This window comes from Ylistrum balloti, unplaced genomic scaffold (genome assembly GCF_031769215.1).
Source record: "Ylistrum balloti isolate Yb309-2 unplaced genomic scaffold, AGI_CSIRO_Ybal_v1 Utg370180, whole genome shotgun sequence".
NCBI lineage: Eukaryota > Metazoa > Mollusca > Bivalvia > Pectinida > Pectinidae > Ylistrum > Ylistrum balloti.
This window is the reverse complement of record NW_026782166.1, coordinates 196,262-223,203: the sequence shown is the minus strand read 5'-3', so window position 1 is coordinate 223,203 and position 26,942 is coordinate 196,262. Positions and strand designations below refer to the sequence as shown.

The window sequence follows — 26,942 nt, the reverse complement described above, 5'->3', positions numbered from 1 at the left end:
ACAACTACCATGTTAATTTCTGACCTCTTTGAGTCAAAAGCGCCAACATCTGTCCACCGGTCCGTGAAAAGATCTACCTTACTTTGTTAGTGAATAATATTGTTTTGCTTGTCCGCTTGTGAAATCTCCTTTTCCAAGAAGCAAAAAACGGGTAGCTGTCATCCTGTCAAAGACATTCAATAAACAATTCAAAAGAACATTTATCCATAAGAAATAACAGCAGTTTATTGACTTGTGGTCAACATGGTATATCATTCATAGAAGAATGCAGTTAAATACTTTGTATTCAGCGCCTTCAAATAACATGTTATGGTGTTCTCTAAGAATACAGCGTTCGTTGTCATTCATACATAAATGAGGAAAAACAAATAAATTATCACAAAGACTCTTTGTTCTACTCTTTGTGTATCGATCTTCTCGCCAAAAAACAATTCAAGGGAGGTAACTCCCACTATGCAACATTTTGCAGAATAACACACACAACAAACTTTGGATTTTTCAGGAACAATGAAAGTTTGCCCACGCACTAAATTTACTAAAAGTGAGTGGTATTTGTAGCACATTGAGTGACTACCTATGAAATAAGATTAAAAAGTTCAAAAGGTCCATTGAGCCAATGCTACGACACATTAAGTGTCGTAACCATAGAGTGTAACAATGTTCAGTTTTTCATCTGGAAAAAAAGTAGTAAAATCATAGCGTATATTAGCAATTGAACTGAAAGCATGTACTTCCAGTTTAAGTGCACCAAAATTTTTTATATACTATTTGGCCCTTTATCTCAAGAACATTTGGTGAAAATTCCAGGAAAATGGAGAACCGGTAAAGGTGTCATTTAGAAGCCAAAAGATTACAATTTCAATTTTAGTGAATTTTGTTGGGGTTCGACAGGTCAGTATTTCCTCAAAAATCTGTTAAAACAATAGTGTACATAGTCATAGGATGTCAGTTTTGAATAAGTAGATTCTGCTGGAAGTTTTCACGTCAAATATAACTATAAATATTGCTAATGGTAAGAATTAACAATCTCTAACTTGATAGAAAGATTGAATGAATGTCACGCACTTCAGAACTCACCATGTAGGTGTCACTATGTGTTTGTGGCAGGAAATCTATATTATTTTATCTATAGTAACCGAATCCTTAATATAAGTTGTCAAGTGGATCCCTTTGAGTTAGTAGTAGGATTGATGATTATGGTTGTCATGGTTGGATATGTTATGTACTGTCTGGCCATAAGAGATAGCATAAATACATACAAATTCTGTGGTCCGGTACCTTCGAGTAGATATTCAACAAGGACCTTGTTTTTGCGTGTACATGTGATAATGATACTTGTACTAATGTTTGGCCAAAATTGCTAAAGGGACAATTTTGTTTGACTGCCCATGATGTTCTAAGGTCGTAAAATTTGACATAAATGAGGTTGTGGCCATTTAATTCCATTATCTGATTTGGCTGTATTCTCTTATGAAAAGATTTCTTAAAGTAAAAAGAGGACTAATGGTCTTAATGGTCTCCGGAGTTACTATTGTTGTTCTTAACATGTCATACATAACACGGATTGCATTGTACGTGTAATGTAAATATAAACTGCACACAGTATTGTACATGGAATCTAATTATGCCTACAATAAGTGCCTAGACAAATAGTTAAGTCTTGCTGATGTCAGTCATACCCTATACCCTCTAGCCGGACAAAAGGTGATCATATTAGGACAGCCATGAAACCTTCCCTCAAATGATCATAAAGTGTCCTCCTACAGGGTTTGGTCGCCGGGTAAGTCGTGCCACGACGAGTCTGGTCTCGGCGTACAATTATCTCTTGTTCTACGTTCATGGTGCTCACCCTTTGATGAGGCACAGGAACTTAGGTCAGTATTACTTTGTTGCATCCTCTAACACACCGCGTAAGGTCAGATATGAGTTTTCTGATCCAAAATGTCCTGGGAATCTGGCTAAGGAAAAAGGCCATTAACCTGTATTCCGGAAACTGGCCGAAACCTGTTGTAATGCCTGGGACGTGCTTGTATGATTCTATAGTCAAACACAAATAAATGCATAAATAGTGATTGATAAATGTTCATTTTTGAGCATTAGACAAGAATACAAAGATAACTGATCATATTAAATGAGGAATTATCTCCAATCATTCCTGTGTACCTAAGCAGTACTGCTATGATGTTTACGCAACAAATCTGAGTTGTATTCTATAGCTTTTTGCTCCTTTGGAAATCCTCCTTCTTTGGCATACCGTAAAGCTTTGATGGCGAGTTTGATGGCTTCACTGTAATTTGTGTTGTCTTTCACATATTCTAACCGAGACCTAACGGCGTAATACACCATCTTAGCCCGAAGTTCCATCCTTTCCCACAAAAAGGGGCGGTATATCTCTTTTAATAGTTTTTCCGTCTCTTGTATGTCGGATTCTGTGACCTGGCCTTCGCCGATAACATTAAGAAACACACCCATATCAAGCCACATATGTGCCTTCTTCAGCAGAAATATCCTCTTAAAGTCATTACTGACGGTGTCTGATTCTGTGCTGAAATGTGTGATAACACTGTTTCCCAGTTTCGACAGTTCGTTTTTGTCAATGCTCGTTCTGTCGCGTTCATGTCTCAGCAATAAAAAATTAAACTTGATGTAAAGCACAAGTCCTGTCTCTCTACATGCCGGAAGGAGTTCCATCTTGTGTTCAGCGTCCTCTATATAAGTAAGACCGTCTTCTAACGTTCCCCCTGCCATCACTAGAGCGGAGGAGTACCGCGCTAAATATAGTACATCAGGCGCTGTGGGACAAGATGTGTGAGCTGACATCAGTTGTACCTTGTCCAGTATGTCGCCTTCTAAATTTATTTTTTCATAAAATACTCGCCGCCGTTCAATTTCCGCATCATAAGCGGCGTGACAAAAGTCGGCTGCTCGTTGTCGTTGCTGGTCATTGTATCTCGTCCTGTTGCGATTTATATGATTCCAGTCATTAATGGCCTTTTCGTAGTGTTTCTGGAATGTTGCAAAATCCTTTTCGTGCGAACATCGTTTCATTTTATGCCGAAATTCTCCAACCTGTTTCCTTCGCTCCGTAAAAAGGTCTATCTTTCTTTGTTGCTGAATACCATCGTTTAGCTTGTCCGCTTGTGAAAGCTCCTTTTCCAAGTCATCAGCTAAAAATGGGTAGCTGTCATCGTGCCTAAGACATTCAACAAATAATTCAAAAGAACAATTGTCCTTCAAAAATAATAGCAGTTTCTTGACGCGTTCTGGTCGGCATGGTATATCATCAAGATAATTTTCCTCGAATACTATTTCTCTTTCAAACAGGAAAGGGATCATAAACGTTGTATCCAATGTTTTGAGCAAGTCGGTATGGTGTTTCCTAAGGATACGCCGCTCGATATCATTCATACCTAAATTGAGAAAAAAATTCATCTTAAGTACTTTTAAAGAAATGGAATAACTGTTTCTCTAATTGCGTTTGCTAGCGGACTAGCTAACCATGTCAGCAGCTAATAATTTTTTAGTTCGGACCTTTCTCCTTTGTATTAACAAGATTCCTACGGTCACAACAATCTTCATAATAATCGTCTTTTTGAACATAAAGCCTTTATCATTTTACTGCCAAAACGAGATTACTGTCGTACTATTGTTCCTATTTTTACAGTATGTTGCCTTTGATAATCAGTAACAATATCAGTCATACTTACTGATTTTGTTGTCGTTATATTGTTATGTAAGAAAATATCATTTGGTACAGTGACAACTATTACATTATTTATCTAATTTGGCAAACATTCGAACATGGGCATATTTGGAACGAAGCCAGTTCATTGATCAGTGTTGTGTTCAATGAGTTGTTGTGATTAATAACCAGATAATCTCATTATCAGTTAGATTAGAGCATAACAAAAAATTAGAGTTAACAGGACACGCAAGGCCTATGAATTATGTGAATACCATTAAACGATTTATGACAAAAGAGAACAAAATTTTGAGACGAAGTCCTATCAAGCCCATTTTTAAAATATCAGTATGTGTATCTTTTAATCATAATTTACTCTGAACGTTTTGATGAAAGAAAAACTTGTTAAATATGTAACAGTAGCATATAATTGTAAATGCATTGTATATAAATAGAAGGATATATTTCCATTACATGATCAATGCGAAATGACTGAAAGTCGATAATATGAGGCTTAACATTAAGGAAAGATATTTGGCAATACTTCCTTCGGAAAGGTCTCAGGAAAATTAAACTGTTTTCCTCTATAAGATTATCCTCTATTTCGACATCGAGTGACATATGTATTTTCATTATGTACAAAATATTGCTCTGTTCTAGGTCACAAATTCAGATGTAACATCAACATACCAGTAGCCAATAGATTAAATAGTGAAAGGAACAATTAAGTAAGGATGATACACTTTGGATTAGACAGTCGACTCGGTCTGATCAATAGTAATGCTGTACTGTATTTTAGTATATCTCGGATAAGACAGTCGACTCGGTCTGATCAATAGTAATGCTGTACTGTATTTTACTATATCTCGGATAAGACAGTCGACTCGGTCTGATCAATAGTAATGCTGTACTGTATTTTACTATATCTCGGACAAGACAGTCGACTCGGTCTGATCAATAGTAATGCTGTACTGTATTTTACTATATCTCGGACAAGACAGTCGACTCGGTCTGATCAATAGTAATGCTGTACTGTATTTTACTATATCTCGGACAAGACAGTCGACTCGGTCTGATCAATAGTAATGCTGTACTGTATTTTACTATATCTCGGACAAGACAGTCGACTCGGTCTGATCAATAGTAATGCTGTACTGTATTTTACTATATCTCGGACAAGACAGTCGACTCGGTCTGATCAATAGTAATGCTGTACTGTATTTTACTATATCTCGGACAAGACAGTCGACTCGGTCTGATCAATAGTAATGCTGTACTGTATTTTACTATATCTCGGACAAGACAGTCGACTCGGTCTGATCAATAGTAATGCTGTACTGTATTTTACTATATCTCGGACAAGACAGTCGACTCGGTCTGATCAATAGTAATGCTGTACTGTATTTTACTATATCTCGGACAAGACAGTCGACTCGGTCTGATCAATAGTAATGCTGTACTGTATTTTACTATATCTCGGACTAAACAGTCAACTCAGTCTGATCAATAGTAATGCTGTACTGTATTTTAGTATATCTCGGACAAGACAGTCGACTCGGTCTGATCAATAGTAATGCTGTACTGTATTTTACTATATCTCGGACTAGACAGTCGACTCGGTCTGATCAATAGTAATGCTGTACTGTATTTTACTATATCTCGGATAAGACAGTCGACTCGGTCTGATCAATAGTAATGCTGTACTGTATTTTACTATATCTCGGACAAGGCAGTCGACTCGGTCTGATCAATAGTAATGCTGTACTGTATTTTACTATATCTCGGATAAGACAGTCGACTCGGTCTGATCAATAGTAATGCTGCACTGTATTTTACTATATCTCGGATAAGACAGTCGACGCGGACTGATCAATTGTAATGCTGTACTGTATTTTACTATATCTCGGATTAGACAGTTGACTCGGTCTGATCAATAGTAATGCTGTATTTTACTTTTAGGTATGGTACTTACTTGGTAAATCAGGGGTGTTAGTGATATCATTTATCCCATTAATACTTTTACAACACAGGTGATCCGTAATCTTCAGATCTTCATATAATACAAGAGCCAGTGAGCAGTTTGCAGTCTTCCTGCTGATCGTATCGAACAACTGCTTTAACTGTATGCTTTACAAGTCAAATTACTTGACATTTGCACAATGATTGGGTTGCAATGCTTAACTGATCTGACGGGTTGTATACCAACATAACTAACTTAGAACCAGAGATACTTCCCTATGTCAAGATTTCCTTCATAAATATTGGCGTATTTCGACAGGTTGATCACACTACCTTCAACACGCTGAGACAGTATGAAAATTCCATCGGAGTACACGAAATACTATGAGTGTTTACTGCTATACTTACTTTAGTTTCTATGGCCTCGTGTTCATATCCCGCAGCTTTGTTTGCATGATTTCCGACTCGCATGGTGCCTTGGACTTACTCCAAGACAAAAGTTCCATCCTATTTCTCAAATGGCATTGATTTCCTTCATCGTATACTTTTCTCTTTCAAGTCGTCATTTGTCGTGTCTTATTCTTATCTGCCGTGTGATATATTGTCGCATCAAATTTTCGACATCCGTCAATTCATCGTGTTCCCTATCTCTTTATGCAGGGTAGAGTTCCTTCTTTTATCAGCGTCTTCAGAATTGTTAAGACTGTCCTATAGATTTTCTGTGGTGTTTACAAGTGCAGATGAATACCATCTCAATGACATAACATTCGGGTCTATAGGACATCATAATGTGTCAACTGCATGATCGAGTCTATAGGACATAATGCGTCGACGGAAACAACCGGGTTTATAGCAGATGTGTCAACGACGACATCTTGGTATATAGGACATAATGTGTCCACGGCATCATCCAGGGTCTATAGGACATAATTTGTCGACGGCACCAGTTAAATGCAAATTTTCTTTCCACGAGTCACATTTACACTTTCACGGTGTTGTTGATTTTAATTCGTCCCACTGTATGTAATTCAGGTAACTTCTTCAGACAAACATCAAGTAGCATGTTCCAGATACAAACCCCAGCATCACCAAAACTAGAAAAACAAAACAAGAACACATTAAGAAATTTGTTTTTAAGTAGCACTGATAATAAATTAAATTGACCCTTTCTCTCATATCTATAATAGTACACGTACATGTGTGGTGTGCTTTTTCAGGAATCTCCGTGTAAATATTTTTGTTCATCGTTTGCCCCAGTTTGATTAAACTGAGTTTTGATTATAATTACTTTCGTGTGTTCGGATTTTCTTGTTGTTTTGATTAATTCTCATTTGAAATAAAAACACACAATAAAGCAAAAAATACATTTTGACAAGTTTTAAAGTAAAAACGTGGAGAACCAAAAACAACCAAAGTCAGCCATTTTGTTGATTCATTTTCAATTTATGACACGATGTCCGTATTACAATCGATTACAAGCGCTGCCAATGAAAACACTATCAGGTTATATTACACTTGTGACACGTAAATATATAAGGTGGACGAATTGACTGGATGAAAAGCCGATTAGGTAATCGATATTGTAGCTAAATGTAAATGACTACTTGGCTTGCCTTAAAACTTTCACGTAAATACACATGTACACGTCAAGCGTTTCATTTCATCTTGATATAATAAACAAATATAATCCACGTCTTCATGTTATCAACAAAGTGGGTTTTCTAACGTCTTCTCCATAATACCACATCAGCAGAAATGCTTATTACTTAATTAAAACATTTTCGAAGTAATGAAAAACGATATACATGTGTTCATATTTTCCAAAACCTGTTAGTAGTGTCAAAAGGTCGTCAATGTTCATAATTACAAAAAAAACAACAACATTTGAATATCGAGTTAAACCTGGTGATGCAATAACCGAAATGTGATATTCTGTTCAAGTAAGAACGTTATGATCACCTGAACTGAAACCGTGTGTTTCAAATATATACGATAAATCATACTCACAATAATGATGGGAGTGCCAGAACTCACGAGGGAATCAATAGGCTGTAGTCGGGATGTATGGGGAACTCCAAAAAAATATTTACGTCACAGAACACGTTTCTCGCTAAAACCGGAACTGGAAGAGACAGTTATCAACACCAGTGTTACTGATTTACTCTACTCCCTAATAACTTATGAAATTAATGTGATATTCCATGTCTACAAGAATTCAACTATAGCCACATCGTGATAACGTCAATCACTGCACTAGCTAGCCTGTAACAGACAAGTGCATTACCAGTGACTAACTAGTATCTCCCACGCATGTGTATTTTCACTCGATCTTTGAGCTTCAGCGCACATGTGTACATTGTTCTATTTTTAGATACGAGAAGCCTATCTGAATGTAAATGAAAAAAAAAAGACGCAAGCTCCCGAATCTATGAAGACCTGCTCTTACAGGGAAGCTATTCAAAGGTGTTCAATTTCAAATAGTTTTATAACATTAACCTTCACATCGCACGTGAAGTTCTCGGACCTCTGGGCCGGGAGTAACGATGCACATTGGGGGAATTAGAGCAAATTCTTAAACATCCTTCTGCTGTAGGAATACATGTGTCCTATCCCAATTTAGCACGAAGCATCCTTGGTGAAGAGGGAATCATTTTTTGTATAAACCGTAGGTCTCGGCCACCTGAAGCGGGTGGGGCGGGGTCCAATAGAGGGACAGAAGTGAGAATACCATTTCAATCTGAAGTTTTCTTGGGTGAAGGTGAATCAATTCTGTATCATGATATAGTAAGTCTCGGTAGTTGTGGAGTCCAGAAGGTGAAAAAGAGAATAAAATTAAAATCCTGTTTATTCTCTCGGGAGTGAATGCGCTTTGTTGTTCAGAAGTACGGTAGTGGTATGGGGAACCAATGTTGTGAGAATGCCTTGTAGTAATTGGATTTTACTTTAATGCTTTAAACGATAAGAAACTGAATGGTGAAATTCCAGACCACTGTCTTTAGGATTTATTTATTGATTTATTTATTCAACAATTGTAAGACAAATAGGACAAAACTTGGGGTCAGGAGGAACGTGCACTAGCGCCATAATTTAAAAAAAAATGTTATGATTTTATTGAACGTCAAAACGTGCATATTCTTAACCGTGCGACGATATTTGAATTAATTAAAACATGACATGCAGGTTGCAACAAAATTCGGGTTCTCCGCAAAAGGGACCGTCCCTACCATCTCCAAAATTGTATAAAATACACACAAATTTAAATTTAGATACAGCATGGCCAAAATAATGAAGTATACTTAATTCATCATACAGCTTTTCCGTCCTTCAATGACCCGTCATTGATATTGACCTTTAGGGCCAAACTGTGAAATTAAAGGGGTTTTTTGGCGACTGAAGAAAATCGAAGGCGATTAAAAATATCGAACTCTAAATACGGAGTTGCGCTAGACATATAATTCAATAAATTATGTCCATACGTCTGGTAATTCACGAAGAATATCAAGTACACGTGAATCGTGCCATTATTCCAATTAGCGATAAATACTTATATGACGTCCGTTTTAACCGGAAATCTAATTTCTAATTTCAATATTTACGTGTGGTACACTGAAGCAATCATTGTGAGCAAGAGGGAGAAATTACATTTCGTAGTAACTGGTATGATTAGTAGATTGTAACCTATGTTTTTCGGTACCAATGGATAGCCTCCCTTCAAAGAGCTCTCATATTTCGCATTCCAAACTTGTTTGTTTCTAAGTGAAAACTATCATACAGACGATGTGCCGTAGATGATTTTGTGAGCTTATCGACCAAGATCTACTGAAAATGAAGGTTGAACGCTACATACATAATCTTTTTACATATATTAGTGATCATAGACTGTATGTGTAATTATTTCAGGGGTTCATTTTTTTGCGATTCCTTCAAAAACTGCACGAACCAGGGCCGAAAGGGGGACACGGGTCACTATCACCGTCTGGAAACATGGGAAGCATTTCTTGAAGGATGATTTCGCAAATGTTCTTGCTTGTTTTTGTCATAATCACCGAAAAAAATATGATAGAAGTAGTTCATTAAACACATTTTGTGTCAATCTTTCTCGATTTTTTTTTCGATATTAACAGGTGTCTAGTAGGGACGTATACTATATAGAAAAGTACGTTATTTTTTAAAATTGTACTCTATAAAGCCCCATTTTAAAACGTGGACGGCGATTTTGTGGACCAAATTACTATTAGTTATAATGAATTATAACATTTTATTAAGGTTATTATTTTCTTTTATCATGAAACCTCTTTCAATGTAACAGAAAAGGGCAGCCCACATTCTTGTCAAGTGCCCGGACTGAAATCGAACCCGGCACTCTCATATAATAATCAGTTATTTTACCGTGAATTTAGTCATAAGAAGCACGCTCTGACAGCTGAATGGCATTGAAAATAATCAGTAACAGTGATCATAATGAAAGAAAGTAATTTTGTAATTGTTTCTCATTGTTTTTTACATCCCTACATACACAGCAATATAACGGATATAGAAGTCATTATTTATTTCAATGCCTCAGGATAAACAGCCCTAAAATTTGAGATAAAGAGAGCATCTCTTTAGTATAGTTGGTTTGAAGTGGTAAGTATTTCACTGGTGACACGTTGTACCATTGAAGCTCAGGACTTTTGTTTTTATTACTTTTCACAAGTATTTTTGAGCTAGATGTAGTTGTACTTGTATGACCAAATACTGTTTTAGAGGTGTCTAGAAACACCAAAAATGTTATTACTGTAAAAATTTTTTTTTTTCTTTATATGAGGTCACAGTGACTTAAAAAGTAATTTACTCATTGTCAGCACCTTGGATTGAATTTTCTGATAATTGCAATTTTATTTGTATTTTTCAGCGTGTGTTCAGTCTCACCAGTAAATCCTTTGGTGGCCAAGGTACCATACATTATTGTTGGCAGAAAACATTGGGCAACTACCTTGCTGTTGTTGGGTAAGTCAGTGATCAAAGGCAACTACCTCGCTGATGTTTGGTCAGTCAGTAGTCACAGAGAACTACCTAGCTGATGTTTTGTAAGTCAGGAGTCACAGACAACTACCTAGCTGATGTTTTGTAAGTCAGGAGTCACAGAGAACTACCTGGCTGATGTTTTGTAAGTCAGGAGTCAAAGAGAACTACCTAGCTGATGTTTTGTAAGTCAGGAGTCACAGGCAAATACCTGGCTGATGTTTTGTAATTCAGGACTCACAGGGAACTACCTAGCTGATGGTTGGTAAGTTAGGAGTCACAGGGAACTACCCAGTTACTGTTTGGTAAGTCAGGAGTCACAGGGAACTACCTAGTTACTGTTTGGTAAGTCAGGAGTCACAGGGAACTACCTAGTTACTTTTTGGTAAGTCAGTAACAGCAGGCAATTAGCTAGGTGTTCTTTGGTAAGTCAGTAACAATAGGCAACTAGTTAGGTGTTCTTTGGTAAGTCAGTAACAGCAGGCAACTAGCTAGGTGTTCTTTGGTAAGTCAGTAACAGCAGGCAATTTGGTAAGACAGTAACAATAGGCAACTAGCTAGGTGTTGTCAGGTAAATCAGTAATCAGTCTGTTTATGGTTATTGACATAATTTGTAGCTGATTTCTGGGAAGAAATTAATATTATTGTGTCAGTATACAAATGTTAGATCAATTGATTTGAATTATATGTGATTTTGTTTCAGACATGATCATGTGTTGAGAATATATGATCGACATGGAGATCTGAAGGAAGAGTTTAATTTGCCTGGGTGAGTACCTTTATGTAGGTCTGATAATGGCCTTCTTGTAAGTAAGTTCTGTTGTTACTTTGTATATATTAAGCCTGGACAAACATGATTATGTCATCTCATTGTTAATTAAATAATTTGGAGTATAGGTCAGTGTAATGTTTTGATAAACAGATTGTGATTGTATTTATTTACTAGTTCTTATTCTGATACTTGTAATAAGAGTATCTTGATCATCCTATTTTAATTTATTTTACAAATGTTTACATAACTATTTCAGGGCCTGTACTGGTATTGGTTGGGATAAGGATGGGGATACTTTGGCTGTCATCAATGACAAGAATGGAGTCATCATACTTTGGGATGCTAACACCCAGAGGACATCTCCCATTGACAGTGGTCTGAGGTAAGAGTCATACAAACCTGTATTTCCTTAGTCATTATAGATTACGTGGGACACACATTCTTATTTGCTTTTAAAACAGGTCTTTCAATTTCCATTTTTTGTCAAAAGGGTTCCCACAAATAATCTTTTGAATCCAGACTTTGATGAAATTGCTTCACCTGGTGTGAAAGGGTTGCTTCTTACATACCTGTACAATAATTGGTATCCATTTGTTCATCAGTTAATATTATCGTACAATTTTTTTACTTTGTAATAAAGCTCTCTCTTTATGTCAGGGTGAGAGGTCCAAGTGAAAATTATTAGTGTTCATGGGCCTTTTGTTTCATTTGGAACTGACTATATACAAGTATACATGTACAATTATTGATGATTGATCAGTTCAGATCTGTCTAAGAGACTCCTTTATTTATATCTTGAAGTAAACAGTAATGTCTGGTAATGGAAGGCTGCTACAGTTCTAATCCATTTTAAGTTTTAATTTCATTACTGAAGTCAACATGCTTTTAACTGTGAAAAAAGGAGTTTAGGAATAATGAACATGTATTTCTGTTTTCTGTAGAGATAGTCTGACTTACATGCTGTGGGCAAAAGCTGGGCCCTACCTAGCTATTGGCACATCCAAAGGGAACTTACTTATCTACAATCATCAGACATCAAGGTAAGTTCTATGTGTTCACATGTTAAATGAGTACAGCCATCATATATAATGGCACCTACAGATATACTTCATACCAAATGACATACAACATGGAGTATCAACATTTTGATTAACCAAAGAATCCAGATCTTCTGTGTCATTTGTATTTACTTTCCTGGATGGGGCTATGTTGAATACTGAAGATTAACCATTTCGGATTCCTTTTTGATCTGATTTATGACTGAAGACAACCAGGACTCCTTTTGGGAGTTTTTTTATTCCATAAAAAATAGTTAACATTTGATCATGTCTCTCTATCACTACAGGAAGGTGCCGGTTTTAGGAAAGCATACCAAGAGGATCACATGTGGGTCATGGAGTAATGAGAACTTACTAGCCCTTGGCAGTGATGACCGCACCATCACCATCAGTAACATAGAGGGGGATACCATCCGCCAGACTAATGTCAGGTCTGACCCACAGGAAGTCCAGTTCTCAGAGATGAAAGGAGATGAGCGGAGTCAGATTGGAGATAATACTGTAAGCCTAGAAGAACGTGTTGCTAGATTGGAAGTTCAGATTTGATAGAGTCAACATTTTTATAAAATTAATACACCACAAAGAAATACTTCCTACTTAATATGTAATATAAATATCCTGTAATATACAATCTTATTAATATGATATTACATTTCTGGTAAATTGTTTTTAATGTCTATACTATTTGAAAGTGAAACCTAGATAGACGTGATTAGTGGAATAAGCATTATACCCATGTTACAGGTGAGTGTTGTCATTGGTAAAAAGACACTGTTTCTGTACAACCTCAATGATCCTGAGAACCCCATAGAACTGGCCTTCCAACAGAGATATGGAAACATAATTTCCTATCGCTGGTAAGTATTGTGAACTGTTACATTTCACAATATCAAATAAACACATTTATTGTATCTGTTGTGATCTTGAGAAGGAGATTGCAGGATATGTTACTGCTGTTCTAGCTACCTTTCAGTGTGAAGAGAAAGCATTGTGGGTATATAATTTCTGTTTTGACACTGTCTGGTTGTGGGGAGTGAGAATTGTGGGTATATAATTGCTGTTTTGATGCTGTCTTGTTGTGGGGAGTGAGAATTGTGGGTATATAATTGCTGTTTTGATGCTGTCTGGTTGTGGGGAGTGAGAATTGTGGGTATATAATTGCTGTTTTGATGCTGTCTTGTTGTGGGGAGTGAGAATTGTGGGTATATAATTGCTGTTTTGATGCTGTCTGGTTGTGGGGAGTGAGAATTGTGGGTATATAATTGCTGTTTTGATGCTGTCTGGTTGTGGGGAGTGAGAATTGTGAGTATATAATTGTTGTTTTGTTGCTGTCTGGTTGTGGGGAGTAAGAATTGTGAGTATATAATTGTTGTTTTGACACTGTCTGGTTGTGGGGAGTAAGAATTGTGGGTATATAATAGCTGTTTTGACACTGTCTGGTTGTGGGGAGTGAGAATTGTGGGTATATTATTGCTGTTCTGATAACATTTTGTTGTGTTATTAACAGGTATGGAGATGGTTACATCATGATTGGCTTTTCCAATGGCTACTTTGTGGTCATCTCTACTCACATGAAGGAGATCGGACAGGTAAGATGAAGCTATATATCTACACTGTTACATGTCTACAGTATCCTGACATTGTATGTACCAACAAAGTACTGTGACCTTTAACTGGTACAGAGGGGTTGGCTGTCAAGATACAAGAATTCTACATTTATTCTCAGTATTTCAACTTTGACTTATATAACTTAATTGGTTCTTTGAAGAGTGCTATGTAACATTGTAAGAAAACCTATTTGTTTGTAGGTAAAAATCTCTGCAGTGAAAAGAATTTAAAATTCAGTGTCATTTTGTTACTGATGGCAAATCTTGTTTTTTGTATAACTTGGATATCTAATAGATTTCTGATGGAGATAGAAAATCTTCTTCTTGATAGTGGTAAATTTCATATGATATTATGGATGTGTCAAACTTAGTAAGTGTTAATGTATACTACAGGAGCTGTTTCAAGCTCGGAACCACAAGGACAACTTAACATGTATTGCCATCTCCAATTCTCTCAACAAGGCTGCATCATGTGGAGATAACTGGTGAGTTACACAAATATTTTGAAAATCTCAATTTCACAAGATTTGCACTATTTACATCCTTGTGCTTCTCATCTGCTTGATATTGTATGACTGAAAAACAATCTTCTGCTAAAGGAAAGTAATTGTTTTCAGATTTTTATAGGTGAGTCCTGAAGACAAATTCAAAATTTTGATGAGTCCCAATGCTAGGAGATATAATTTGTTCAGAACTCAAATATTTGAGTCCCAGAAATCACTGAAGGAGAAATACTTTTTTATCTATTTAAGTATCAAGATTCATGACCTGTCGGATCTCAAGGAGATGTTTGCTATCATCAACATGGACGATGAGCGAGGTCTGGATAAACTCAACTGGACAGATGATGGTCAGTTATTGGCAGTGTCTACACAGAAAGGGAACCTCCACGTCTATCTGACCAGACTTCCGATGTTGTCATCAGCGTCGTCCACCAGGATAGCCCACCTCACTTCCTTACTGGAAGTCACCATAGAAGACAATGTAGCTCAGGTATACCTAATGTTCAATTCAAAGTGATCATATGTACTTGAATCGGTTTTAAGTTCTAAAATAACTGTATTTGAAGAACATCTATTTTTCTGATGTAACAAAAATTATTTAATCTACATAAATTTTGCAGTCAGAGTTAAAAACAAAAAGTTCTAAATTTACAAAATATTAAAAATTTCACCAAACAACAAAATTAATTCTATCGATAAGTTTAAATACAAGCATTTGCAGTCAAGCTGCAAAAATGGTTGACAGAGGAATCATGGGAAAGGTTACCCTAAGGTCGCTATAATCAGTAGGGTCAGCTCAGACATGAACAAATTGAGCAAATTGGTGAGTGACATGCAGAACATACGGCCATTGTATTCGAACTGTAACACTTGCTGATATTCATAAATTAAGGGCCTCATTTACCCAGATTTCAAACTACTGTATAGATATTACTTACCCTGTAGATTATCGTAGTTATATTAGAGTTTACAGTAGCTCCTTCTGTATACATAACACACATGTTTGTCTGGAGGGGAGTCCCCATACTACATTATGTACTATGGTAGTGGAGTTGATTAGTGGAGTTCTGGAATATTCTAGTGTCAATGATAAAGATAGTGTTCAGACATTAAACAGGTATTTTCTGTATAATTTCTACTTTCATTTTATCACCATCAGGCACATGTATTAGTTTGATCCTTTGTCAGGTTTAAAATTGAAAATTAAATCTGTACAGTAGCATAATTCTGCCATTCAAATGAAGGCATGTCCCTTTAACCTAATATTTAGCAAATTTCTTGATAATGGCAACAAATAGAAAAACAATGTGGCATTGAAAATGATCTAGCCACATTTTATGTTCCTTACTTATTTTTGTTTAATTTAGAAATAAAATGTGTACTTTCTGTTTGTAGGACCCTCCATTGACTATTCCTATAGATGTGGAGCCATCCTTTCTAGGAATTGGGCCATACCACTTGGCGGTGGGGATGAACAATCGAGCATGGTTTTACCTCTTGGGAGACAATGGTAGGCATCCCTAGGGCAGACTCACCATTACAGAATATAGTAGTCTATTCAAGAAATCTTTATTAGCAATCATACTTAGGATCATTTTACTGATCAACATAAGTCCGTATGATATTCAAGTATTTAAATCTGCCTGTTACAGTAAGTGATTTTCTGGGAGACTTACAGGTACATTTTATGATATTGTGTTGTGTTGTAGGACTAGAGAAGCTAAAAGACCGTGAATACCTAGGGACTGTCGGCTACATCTGTCTCAATGCAGATTATGCTGCTGTCAGCTTCGAGGGCAGAGTCCAGCTTCACATGGTTTGTACACCAAGCCTATGGTCATACTGTGCCATTGTTTTTGCAACACCCTTCTCTACCTTCCCTCAACATAGTAAAGAGGGAAATAGGTCTGGGATAGGGCAGGACAGTGTTGTACTGGTTTATATGGGAGCTTTATACACATCTCAGTTTGTCTGGTTCATATAATTTGCATAATTTCAATTAAGATTTTAATCTTGTATCAGTATGCAATGTTTTGAGCAATGTTTTTGATGTATTATGATGGAAAAGGGTATAAGACCTGAGAAAATTACTAATAAATACTATCTGTGTTCAATCTCATTTATAATTAATGCATTAAATCATACTTATGTACTTACTATAATAGGCAATTAGTTTTTAATTGTGGCCAAAAAGAAGACTTTTCTTACTGTAACAGTTACTTTGGTTAGGTGGATGTTTCTGGAGTGTGTACGATCAATGAGACAATTACTACTGTATTCCAGATTGAGGGTGAGACTGCTGGGACTACAGATGAAAGAGAATCCAAGCTTTTCCCTGACATGGACCAACAGGATTCACGCATCACCTGTCACAGTATGACCCAAGATTTCCTTATCTACGGCACAGATGTGAGTTAGAGGCAGTGTTTGTACAAGGTTGTAATGGTGTTATTGAGGATATAAGTTTGAACCAAGTGGATGCTGTCAGTTCTCCTTAATGAAGACACCTTGCTTGGCAAGAAATGACTGATAGAAAAGATATTTTTTGTTAATAAATAATTTATTTAAGTAATAACAATGGTAATAGCAACTTTTGGCACAAAACAAGATATCTTTGGTGTGGAAAATAATAACATGATTACTACGTCACCAGGTGAACTTTGATGACTTTGTAATGGTTTTTCTAAGATGAAACTGGGACTAGAAACCTGGTGTGAGAAACAGTATTTAAGGTACATCATTGACCTGTTGTAAAATGTCCATGTTAGGTCTCTTTTCTTCATTTCTCAGAGATCCTAACTGTATCTTGTAAACAGACAGAATGTTTCGGTCACAGCTGGTGCAAGTTCATCAGAGGTCAGGACAGGATTTGGTACATGACCTGTTATCTCTCCATTTATGTTGCTTTCTAACTCCTCAGGTGTGAGAGAACACAGCTCATTTATTTGACTGGTCTTGTTTTGTATTAAGTGACTGAAGACCCTCCTCACTCCACTCAACACTGACCTGCGGGTCATGAGCCTTAACACCAGGCCACGATCTCCATTCAACTGGGCATTAAATATCTTTTTAGTGAGGGTTTCCAGCTGCATGTCTGTAGTGAAAAACAGAAATATTTTAGGAGGAACCAGATTTTACAGCAGAATACAAATCATATAAAAAGATGAAAAGTGTATTTAGAGTGAATGATATGAAACTAAACAATTTACATTTATATTGGTATATTTGTTAAATAAGGAAATGAAAGGAAACATCCATTTAGCTGCAGTTTATTCAGTTTTTGGAGAAAAACTTGAGGAATTCATGAGACTTATCATAAATACCATGTTTTTTTCATAATATTTTTGCCTAGATATCATCAAAAGACTGTCAATGTTTTATATTGATTGCATTCAGCCTTCTGTTGTTTCTCAGGTAGAGTGAATTTCCTTGACAAAGTATTCATGTTTGATTTGGATATTTACCATTTCTAATTCCTTGATGAAAACATCATTACAATTTTAAGATCAAGAGAGTATAGGTCCTGAACGAGGTAAAATTTTTATAATTTTTGTTGTTCACTTTGTCATTATGTTTTTATTATAACTATAATATGTAAAACACTGAACTAATAAATGAAGTTCTTTAAAATATGTCATAAAACATGTTAACATAATTTACATTGTAAAATATAGTACTTGTTTCCTCAGTATGATAGTGTTAGAGATAATTGAAAAAAAAAATTGAACAATGGATGACCTTTACATGTTTTTTAAACGGTAAAGTTAAACATCCATTTATAACAAATATAGATAATAACTTCCAACAGCATACAGAAGAGGATAATGTGAGACTTACCTATAAGATAGAGTTGTTTTGTGGAGTTCTTGTGTATTGTCATTAGTCTCTGTATGTCTGCCCCAAGGTTTCTATCTGAAGTTTTGTCCATGGTTAGTTAGAGATAGATGCAACACCAATGTGTGAAGTGTGTCCACTAATGGTCATCCCTAGGGGCTCCTTACTTATATACTCTACAGTGCCCATTGGTCAGTTTCAGCCACCTCTGAGATTGGTCTGTTGTTGGTTATCTCTGAGATCAAAGGATCCATGTTAAGGGATGATCATGTATTGTGTTTTGTGTGAGAGGTTCAAAAGCTCCTCAGTGATCAATTGTCTTCTTATCTCAGAGATTTCTTTCCTATTTTCAGACTTCAAAGACAGTATTTTTCACACCTGTTGTCTAATAATTTCTTATCTTCAGTTGAACATCCTCCTATTGAATTGATTTGCTAGACCATGTCTTCAGGCCATTGTTCATGGTGAGCCAAGGAAATAACCATCAGACCATGAACAGACATTTTCCTTTAATCATATAGTGATCAGTAGATTTGACTACTAAAATCACTAGACCGTGCCACTGGTAACCAGTGACCTGTGGCATATATAATGTAAGACCAGTGAACTGTGACATGACCATTTGTGTTGAGTGGTAGCCTGTTGTACTCCGGTGTTTAATTAGGTGTTATGTTCTCGGTAGAACAAGGAGATATGCATGACTGAATTCCCATGAATCCTATGGGGATTATGGATGGAATTAGTTTTTTTATGTGTGTATTTCGAAGAAGTGTCCTGTAAAATCAGTTTAAATCTCATTATTACATGTACATCCATTAGTGTAATTAATGATGAAGCCCAGAGATATTTTTTTTTATTTTAGCTACACTACAGAAATTTGACTTTGTGACGTAGCTCCTGACATAGTTTAGCAACCTTGAACATGATGTAGTCTGTACTATATGCATATGGACACATATGCTGAAGTTTATTCCAGTGATATTTTGCTTTATGATGTTATACAAACATTATCTTTACAGAATGGTGGTATCAACTATTTTTTCATTGAGGACTGGCAGATGGTGAATGAGTTTCGCCATGTTGTGGGTATACGCAGACTTTTCCCTGACCCCAGTGGCACCCGTGTCATCTTTGTTGATGACAAAAGTGATGGTTTTGTTTATAATCCTGTAAGTTTATGAACTGGATTATTTCTTATCAGTTGCCTTCCTGTATTGATTGCCGTGATGTATGAACTTTATAAATTGTAACAATTATTAATTAATAATGAAATCTGAAATTTTTCAGTCAGAGTTTTTGGTACAGAGGATTCTTTATATGGTATTATAACAATTCATATTATCTACAAAGTATTATTTAAATTGAAGCTGGAATATTTTATCTAAAAGTTTGAAGATGTAATTAATGGAAGTTAACTTCAACAGATTCAATCACTGTACAATGTATATGAGATATATATATTTAATTAGGTGAATGACCAGACACTGGAAATCCCGAAGTTTTCCCCAACGACCAAAGGCGCTTTGTGGGAGATGTGGACATCAGACAAGGTACACTGTTTACCCTAGTCTTTCCCCAGTTAACTCAAGAGTATTGTGTATAAGCTGGGTAACCTATGTTGTTGTCAGTACCATTTATAGCTTTGCAAATGCTACTTACCTTAGACTGCACTCAATAGATTCTTAGTCAGGGGTATTAAAAAGTAAAATATATTAGAGGAGCAGAGTATGATATGAAGCAGAGGAGACTATATGATGTACATTTAGATATCAGAATTTAAGTCTTCTAAAAACAGTCCTCAAATTAACATGAGCTGTATTTAGTGATCTGTTGGATTGCATCTAGACTTTCCTCAAAACATTTGGTTTTCATGTCCTTCTTCATTTCATATTTACAATACCTAGAAACAGTTGTGGTGTTGTACAACACACCAAAAACTTTGTGCACATATTGTGCATACATTGTATATATATGATAGGTTCACACCAGCTTGGTGTAACAGACAAAACACCTAAAATCTATCTGAGTATTAATTTTTTTTCTTGATCAAAGTTATTATTATGACATTCTTAATGGCCCATCAGCACATAAAAGGTCATTAGGGCCATCAACCAGTATCTTTACCAGATGATAGAAAAATCGGAGTAATACAGAAGTAATGAAATTTCAGTTGATTTATTACCAATACAAAAATGAGATATCCATTTAGTGTTTACATCAATTATATAGTGTGTATATTAACAGTAGTGAATGTCTGTTCAATAAGACTACTCACGTGTGTCAAATTGTTAAAAAAAGAAAAAAATCCCTCTTAATTGCAAGTGTATGGAAATATTAGTCCTGATGACGCTGGCATAGCGGCCGAAACATGTAGACAATTTCGACACAAAGTCTTTGTGTTGTGGAGTTTCAATTTTATTTATTATGTTAACTATTCAGTCTGTATCAGATAGATCTGCATGTGTCTGACCTATAAATATATGGTATAATTGTGAAATTTACTCAGCTGTACTTTTATACTTTGTACTTTATATAAACGATGAAAGAATCGCTTATCTGTATGATAAAACCACATATTGTGTGCACAGTTATGTGATAGCAGATTTCATCCACTTTTCATATCATTCTCACATGCATACAGTGTTTGCACATTGTACAGACATTGTGAACACTTTGTGCAGACATTGTGTGCACATTGTGGAGACATTGTGTGTATGTTTTGCAGACTTTGTGTTTGATCCCACAACTGTTTGATAGGTAACACCACCTAGATATGATACTGGCTAACAGGTTTATTGTAATGAAGATCTCATTCTATCAAACTTCGTAAGAAAAAACACAAATACAGATGGTAAATCATGTTCAGTATCAAAGTATAGACTTGAACCTTTGATTTGCAGGGAGTGTTTATCACCTATGATGAGGAGAAGATCTTCACCTATCTGTACTGTCGTGAGTCTGTACAAGGTAAACTTCAAATGTAACCTCTATTTTCAAGTTATTTTGTGAGTTTTATGGTATATTTAATCCTCAGCTTTTGACAGACATCATTATTACACTTATTAGTTTCCTTATCAATTTCTGCTTCCAAACTGAGCTGTAGGGATACCGCGGCATCTGGTGGGCATCGTCTGTCAAGTTTTACTATATATAGCAGCTGTTCATGAATGACTGAGCAGATTTTAAGCAAATTTGGTCTGAAGCAGTCTTGAGGAAGGTGGAACCAATTTTGAGAAAATCGTGGGTCTGACCCCCTTGGGGTCTGAGGGGCAATCAATCAGTTTCTTTATATTCTATCTTGTTCTTTAGGAATTCGAGGACATTGTATGAAGTATGCTTGGGTGAAGGAAAATCAGTTTTGTATAAATGGCCAGCAGGGGCTAGAGGGGCGGGGTGTGGCACAATAGGGAAAATCTATCAATTTCTTTAAAATCTAAGTGGCCTGACAGGGAAAATCTTAACCCCCCAAGTAGATTTAGTTATTTTCATGTCAGTGCTTTGCACCATCAACAATTCATTTGGATCTTTGAGACAGCTGTGATCCTCACTGTTTAACTATAACATTGCTTAGCATCAGGAGATAAACAAAATCATAACTGATAATTTGTCCTGGGGTTTGGTCCTACCGCAGGACAGATTATATCTTTGAAGCCATTGAGATTTCCACCCCATAACTTTATAGCATTGATCTCTGTCCCCACCCCCTGAGGGAATTTGTATCTGTCGGATGAGGCTCATCAGGAGAAATAGTTCCTTCTAAAGAAATGTAGTATTTTGCATTACTGACTTAAATATCCAGGTAAGTGATACATACTCTTAGGGCCTCTTGTTTTTAATGAGAAGCAAGGGAAGTGATTAAGGCTGTGGAAAACAGATGCTATTTAAACTGAAGTTCTTGTAACATTTATATATATGTACATTTGCTACTTCCCCCCTCGTGTTTCTTACAACAGATTTTAGTAAATACTGATAATCATCAGGTATTTCAGCAGAGTTCCTGTTATATCTAATTGATTCCCACTGCAGGTCCAAAGGTGGAGTATGCAGGTGAGACACGTCTGCCGTATGGCCAGGTGCCAATTTTGCTGTATAATGGGGAGATCACACTGCAGACAGAAAGTGGACGGCTTGGCACACTTCTTCTTGAAACACATGTAGCCCTGTTTTCTGAAAATTTGGAAGAAATGGATAAGGAAATGGTAAGACACACTGTGTGAAGTAGTGTTCTGTGGATGTCATAAAAAGTGTAAAGAAAAAAAATACCTGTAAAGAAAAACAACATTTGTAAAATAAAACAACACCTGTGAAGTAAAAGGTTAGCAATTGAGTGGTCTTAAGTTGTTCTTTTACCAATTGTAACACTTAATTTGATTTGGAAACAACATGGAAAGCTATAATAATCTGTATTTGTTCTTACAGATGAAATCAGCACTACATCAAGGGACTCTGTTGAGAAGGTAACTATATATCATTTTATTGAGATGTATAACAAAGAACTCATTGAGAGATTGTATAAACTAATTGTGAAAATTTTCAGTGAAATTTTTATATATATTGATTCTTAAGATATCAAAAAATCAATGGTTCGAAAATTACTTGTAGATTCAAAGATGCGTGGAACCTGTGTAACCATATGAATGACCTAGTATGTTGGTTAGAGCTTGGAAAGGGGGCGTTGTCCAGTCTGGAAGTGGACTTTGGTAAGTATGAGGCATCACCGTGGTTCCTGATGTAACACTTTAAACAAAAACAATTCGCCATTTTTTCACACAAATTAGTAGGTCCAGTAGAATTCGTGTGATGTAGTGTGTCTGGTAAGCCATAAGGCTTATTGATCAAATCCAAGGGGATTATTATAACCCAACAGTGGTATTACTGGTAAGCCATAAGGCTTATTGATCAAATCCAAGGGGATTATTATAACCCAACAGTGGTATTACTGGTAAGCCATAAGGCTTATTGATCAAATCCAAGGGGATTATTATAACCCAACAGTGGTATTACTGGTAAGCTATAAGGCTGATCATCAATATATATATCATAAATCACAACAGATATTTCCCATTACAAGATTGAAGGTATTAATTACTTGTTTGTTGTAGCTATGCGAGTGTACAGGGAGATAGGAGACGTCGGTATGGTCACTTCTCTCCAGCAGATCAAGGTAAATTTCACTTTTTTTATTCTCTGTTTTCATCACAGGAATGGTAGTACAAGCACACTTTGGAGTTAATGGAGTTAAAATATATTTTAACTTTACTGTGTATAGATACAGTGCAACATTCCCAAGCCGATCCTTCTTAAAACCGATCACCTCTTGAAACCAAACAAAATAGCACACCAATTTTATGTCCTTAATGATTGAAATATGCTGAAAATGCCTTCTGAACACGGGCCTTACCTGAATGATCAAGACCATAGTTACATCTAGTGGACCTTGAAATTAACACATGTGGTGACTGTTGTAAACTTTGCAGTCCTAGAGCATATGCCTGTCATGGGTAGGCTTTGTTCACAATACCAACAGTGATGGGAAGGATTATAATAAATATAATGTATAGTTATCAGCAATGATAAATTGAATTAATATCAGACAAGTCGACCATTTCACTGAAGTGAGAAACAGCTACTAAGCACTGATGCAGAGCCGCAATTTTCACTTCTAAAGCATGAGTAATTGAATGACGATATTTTAACACAAACCAGAAATAAAGGAAATATTAATCAAGTGTTGTTTTGGAAGATAAGGTCTTACACTGATCAACAAAAGCACAGATTCATCAAATATATCATTTAGTAACACTTTTGGACAGACTGACTGGGACTAAGTGGGTCCTATGTAAAGTTACGTTACTTCTGAGATCACCTGGCAATTCATAGATTTCTAGTTTTTTTTTTGACTGCAGCCACATACAGAATACAAGTATCACTTTTTTTTTCACTTTACTGAATATTCTTATGCTATAAAACTTTTCTCTGTATTCAGTTCCACATGTACAGAATAAATACTGGAAGCAAATGGAATTGTTAATATAATATACAGAACAGACCGGTCAACTTACTTCACTTTTGCAAACCAAGCCCTCCCTAAACCAGCCAAATAGTCATGTCCCATGCATGGTTGATTTGGAGAAGTTCCACTGTATTTTAATTTTATATATTTTTCCCATACGGCCTTGAGGGAGATAAACAATGAAGGATATGTGACTGCTCGACTTGGTATCCTCAAAACCTGGATACATAGAATACCTCTGTATATACAATGTACCTGTTTATTTTATTGTAAACATAGAGGACAGAAATTTACTGTCTGACTTGCTGTGTCATATATAAAAAGCCTGTGTATTTACATTTCCTGTCTATATGTTTTATTGTAGCACCTAGAAGACAGAAATTTACTGTCTGACTAGCTACTTCATACATAAAAAGTCTGTGTATTTACATTTCCTGTCTATGTGTTTTGTTGTAAACATAGAGGACAGAAATCTACTGTCTGACTAGCTACTTCATATATAAAAATCCTGTGTATTTACATTTCCTGTCTATATGTTTTATTGTAGCACCTAGAAGACAGAAATTTACTGTCTGACTAGCTACTTCATACATAAAAAGTCTGTGTATTTACATTTCCTGTCTATGTGTTTTGTTGTAAACATAGAGGACAGAAATTTACTGACTAGCTACTTCATACATAAAAAGCCTGTGTATTTACATCTCCTGTCTATGTGTTTTAGCACCTAGAGGACAGAAATCTACTGTCTGGTTATATTGCCATGTACCTAGCAGAGTTTAACCTTGCTCAGGATCTCTTTCTGGCCTCAGGAAAACCACTGGCAGCGTTAGAAGTGAGTCTATTTAACCTACATTGACAATGGTAAAGATATGATCCAGGAGCTGTTTTCATTTTTGTATACATCTTATTTAGTAGGTTTGGTAGATTAGACATATGTTTTTGTATATATATGAACACTTCATATTATGAAGTAGATTTACACATACCAGGTATTGACTGATTAGTAAAGCATTGTCATTACAATATACAATAAAAACTTAGTTAAAATATCTATTACAGTTTTAAGACATGTTTTATCATCATAATTGTTTTTAATAATAGCTTTCACATATTGATAGAGTCTTTATCTATATACTAATACCTATGCCTACACTGCTGGTAGATGCGACGAGACCTGCTACACTGGGACAGTGCCCTACAGCTAGCCAAGGCCCTAGCTCCTGAACAGATCCCCTACATCTCGCGCGAGTATGCCCAACAGTTAGAGTTCACTGGTGACTACATGAATGCCCTGTCTCACTATGAAAAAGGTGTGACACGACAAGAAAAGGATCGTGAACATGATGAGGTCTGTGCTGCAGGGATAGCTCGTATGTCCATCCGTATGGGAGATATTCGCAGGTACAGATGATTTGAAATGAAAATAGTAATTTGTTTTTCTTTTCCTGGAAATGCCACATTTGTGAAGTAACTAGAATGTAAATTATAAGATTAACCTTTTAACTAATTTTTATCTGTAATAAATACACCCTGCTTAAACTTGATGAAAACACCAAGAACCATGAATTGTTAATAATATATCATGAATATTTTTTATCAAATATGTTTTAATGATAAAGACAGGCTATTACATGTGTTAACGTTGATAAGAAAATGATCTTATAATACATGGAGATCGACTTTTGTGATGTTAAGATGATGTAGATATAAAGAGGAAACATGTTATTAGTCTGACATGAATCAACAAAACATTAAACGTAGGACATTATCGATGGTCTAGAAAGATTAATGTAAGTAACAGGTTCCAGTTTTCTTGTTGTTAAATAAGTGTTATACTGTTGTAGGGGAGTAAACATGGCCCTGAAGATGCCGAGTAGGATTCTGAAGAAAGAGTGTGCTACTATACTGGAGGGAATGAAGGTAAGGGTTCATTGTCCTCAGACTTAAACCAAAGGAAATGAAGGTAAGGGCTCATTGTCCTTAGAAATATACTGGCAAGAATGAAGGTAAGGGTTCATTGTCCTCAGACTTAAACCAAAGGAAATGAAGCTATTGGCTCATTGTCCCCAGACTTACACCAAAGGAAATGAAGGTATGGGCTTACTGTCCTCAGACTTAAACCAAAGGGAATGAAGTTAAGGCCATGTCCTCAGAATTTGGTTGAAATGACAAGTACTATTTCGTTATAAAACTGACGACTAAATGTATCATAATCAAAAACAGTTGGACCATCACAGACACAATCTTTTTCTGTGTAATGTATGATACTATGAAATTGCCATTGATGAAAAAACACTGTATGTAAATTATTGATATGAATGCTGTATATGGCATTTTAAAAGTCCAACTGAAGTTATTAGAAAACTGTGGTGAAAGAATATAAGATTGAAGTGTGCTTTCATTGTCAAGTCCCCGTTATTACTAAAAGCTCTTTGGGAATGTGTTATGCAGCATACTCACAGGAATATTTACCATAGTGATTTCAAGTTTTCAGGAATTGAGATATTCCA

At 35.9% G+C, this 26,942-nt stretch overlaps 3 protein-coding genes across 3 annotated transcripts in view; 1 reads left to right on the top strand and 2 right to left on the bottom strand.

The window, feature by feature from the left end:
- Positions 1-199: 199 nt before the first annotated feature.
- On the bottom strand, positions 200-7,906 carry LOC132551141 (uncharacterized). The gene is made up of 3 exons (XM_060215252.1): positions 7,649-7,906; positions 6,050-6,735; positions 200-3,410 (listed from the first exon to the last, which is right to left on the bottom strand). The coding sequence occupies exon 3, from the start codon at positions 3,406-3,408 to the stop codon at positions 2,164-2,166; it is 1,245 nt and encodes a 414-aa protein (XP_060071235.1). The 5' UTR covers positions 3,409-3,410; positions 6,050-6,735; positions 7,649-7,906; the 3' UTR covers positions 200-2,163.
- A 1,512-nt stretch (positions 7,907-9,418) lies between these two features.
- The window catches only part of LOC132551140 (WD repeat-containing protein 19-like), a 29,051-nt gene continuing 11,527 nt past the window's right edge, over positions 9,419-26,942 (top strand). Inside the window, exons 1-23 of the mRNA XM_060215251.1 lie at positions 9,419-9,472; positions 10,536-10,630; positions 11,349-11,414; positions 11,674-11,799; positions 12,359-12,457; positions 12,763-12,976; positions 13,220-13,332; positions 13,983-14,064; positions 14,476-14,567; positions 14,835-15,075; positions 15,981-16,095; positions 16,295-16,401; positions 16,869-16,994; positions 19,439-19,588; positions 19,889-19,969; positions 21,320-21,386; positions 22,446-22,618; positions 22,839-22,876; positions 23,022-23,119; positions 23,522-23,583; positions 25,154-25,264; positions 25,595-25,833; positions 26,277-26,352. Of these exons, the coding sequence (XP_060071234.1) occupies positions 9,467-9,472; positions 10,536-10,630; positions 11,349-11,414; positions 11,674-11,799; positions 12,359-12,457; positions 12,763-12,976; positions 13,220-13,332; positions 13,983-14,064; positions 14,476-14,567; positions 14,835-15,075; positions 15,981-16,095; positions 16,295-16,401; positions 16,869-16,994; positions 19,439-19,588; positions 19,889-19,969; positions 21,320-21,386; positions 22,446-22,618; positions 22,839-22,876; positions 23,022-23,119; positions 23,522-23,583; positions 25,154-25,264; positions 25,595-25,833; positions 26,277-26,352 (2,577 nt within the window). The 5' untranslated portion in view covers positions 9,419-9,466. The remainder of the gene's footprint in view (positions 9,473-10,535; positions 10,631-11,348; positions 11,415-11,673; positions 11,800-12,358; positions 12,458-12,762; positions 12,977-13,219; positions 13,333-13,982; positions 14,065-14,475; positions 14,568-14,834; positions 15,076-15,980; positions 16,096-16,294; positions 16,402-16,868; positions 16,995-19,438; positions 19,589-19,888; positions 19,970-21,319; positions 21,387-22,445; positions 22,619-22,838; positions 22,877-23,021; positions 23,120-23,521; positions 23,584-25,153; positions 25,265-25,594; positions 25,834-26,276; positions 26,353-26,942) is intronic.
- Positions 17,381-18,513, bottom strand: LOC132551129 (uncharacterized). Its single transcript, XM_060215240.1, has 2 exons — positions 18,423-18,513; positions 17,381-17,679 (listed from the first exon to the last, which is right to left on the bottom strand). The coding sequence occupies exons 1-2, from the start codon at positions 18,511-18,513 to the stop codon at positions 17,381-17,383; spliced, it is 390 nt and encodes a 129-aa protein (XP_060071223.1).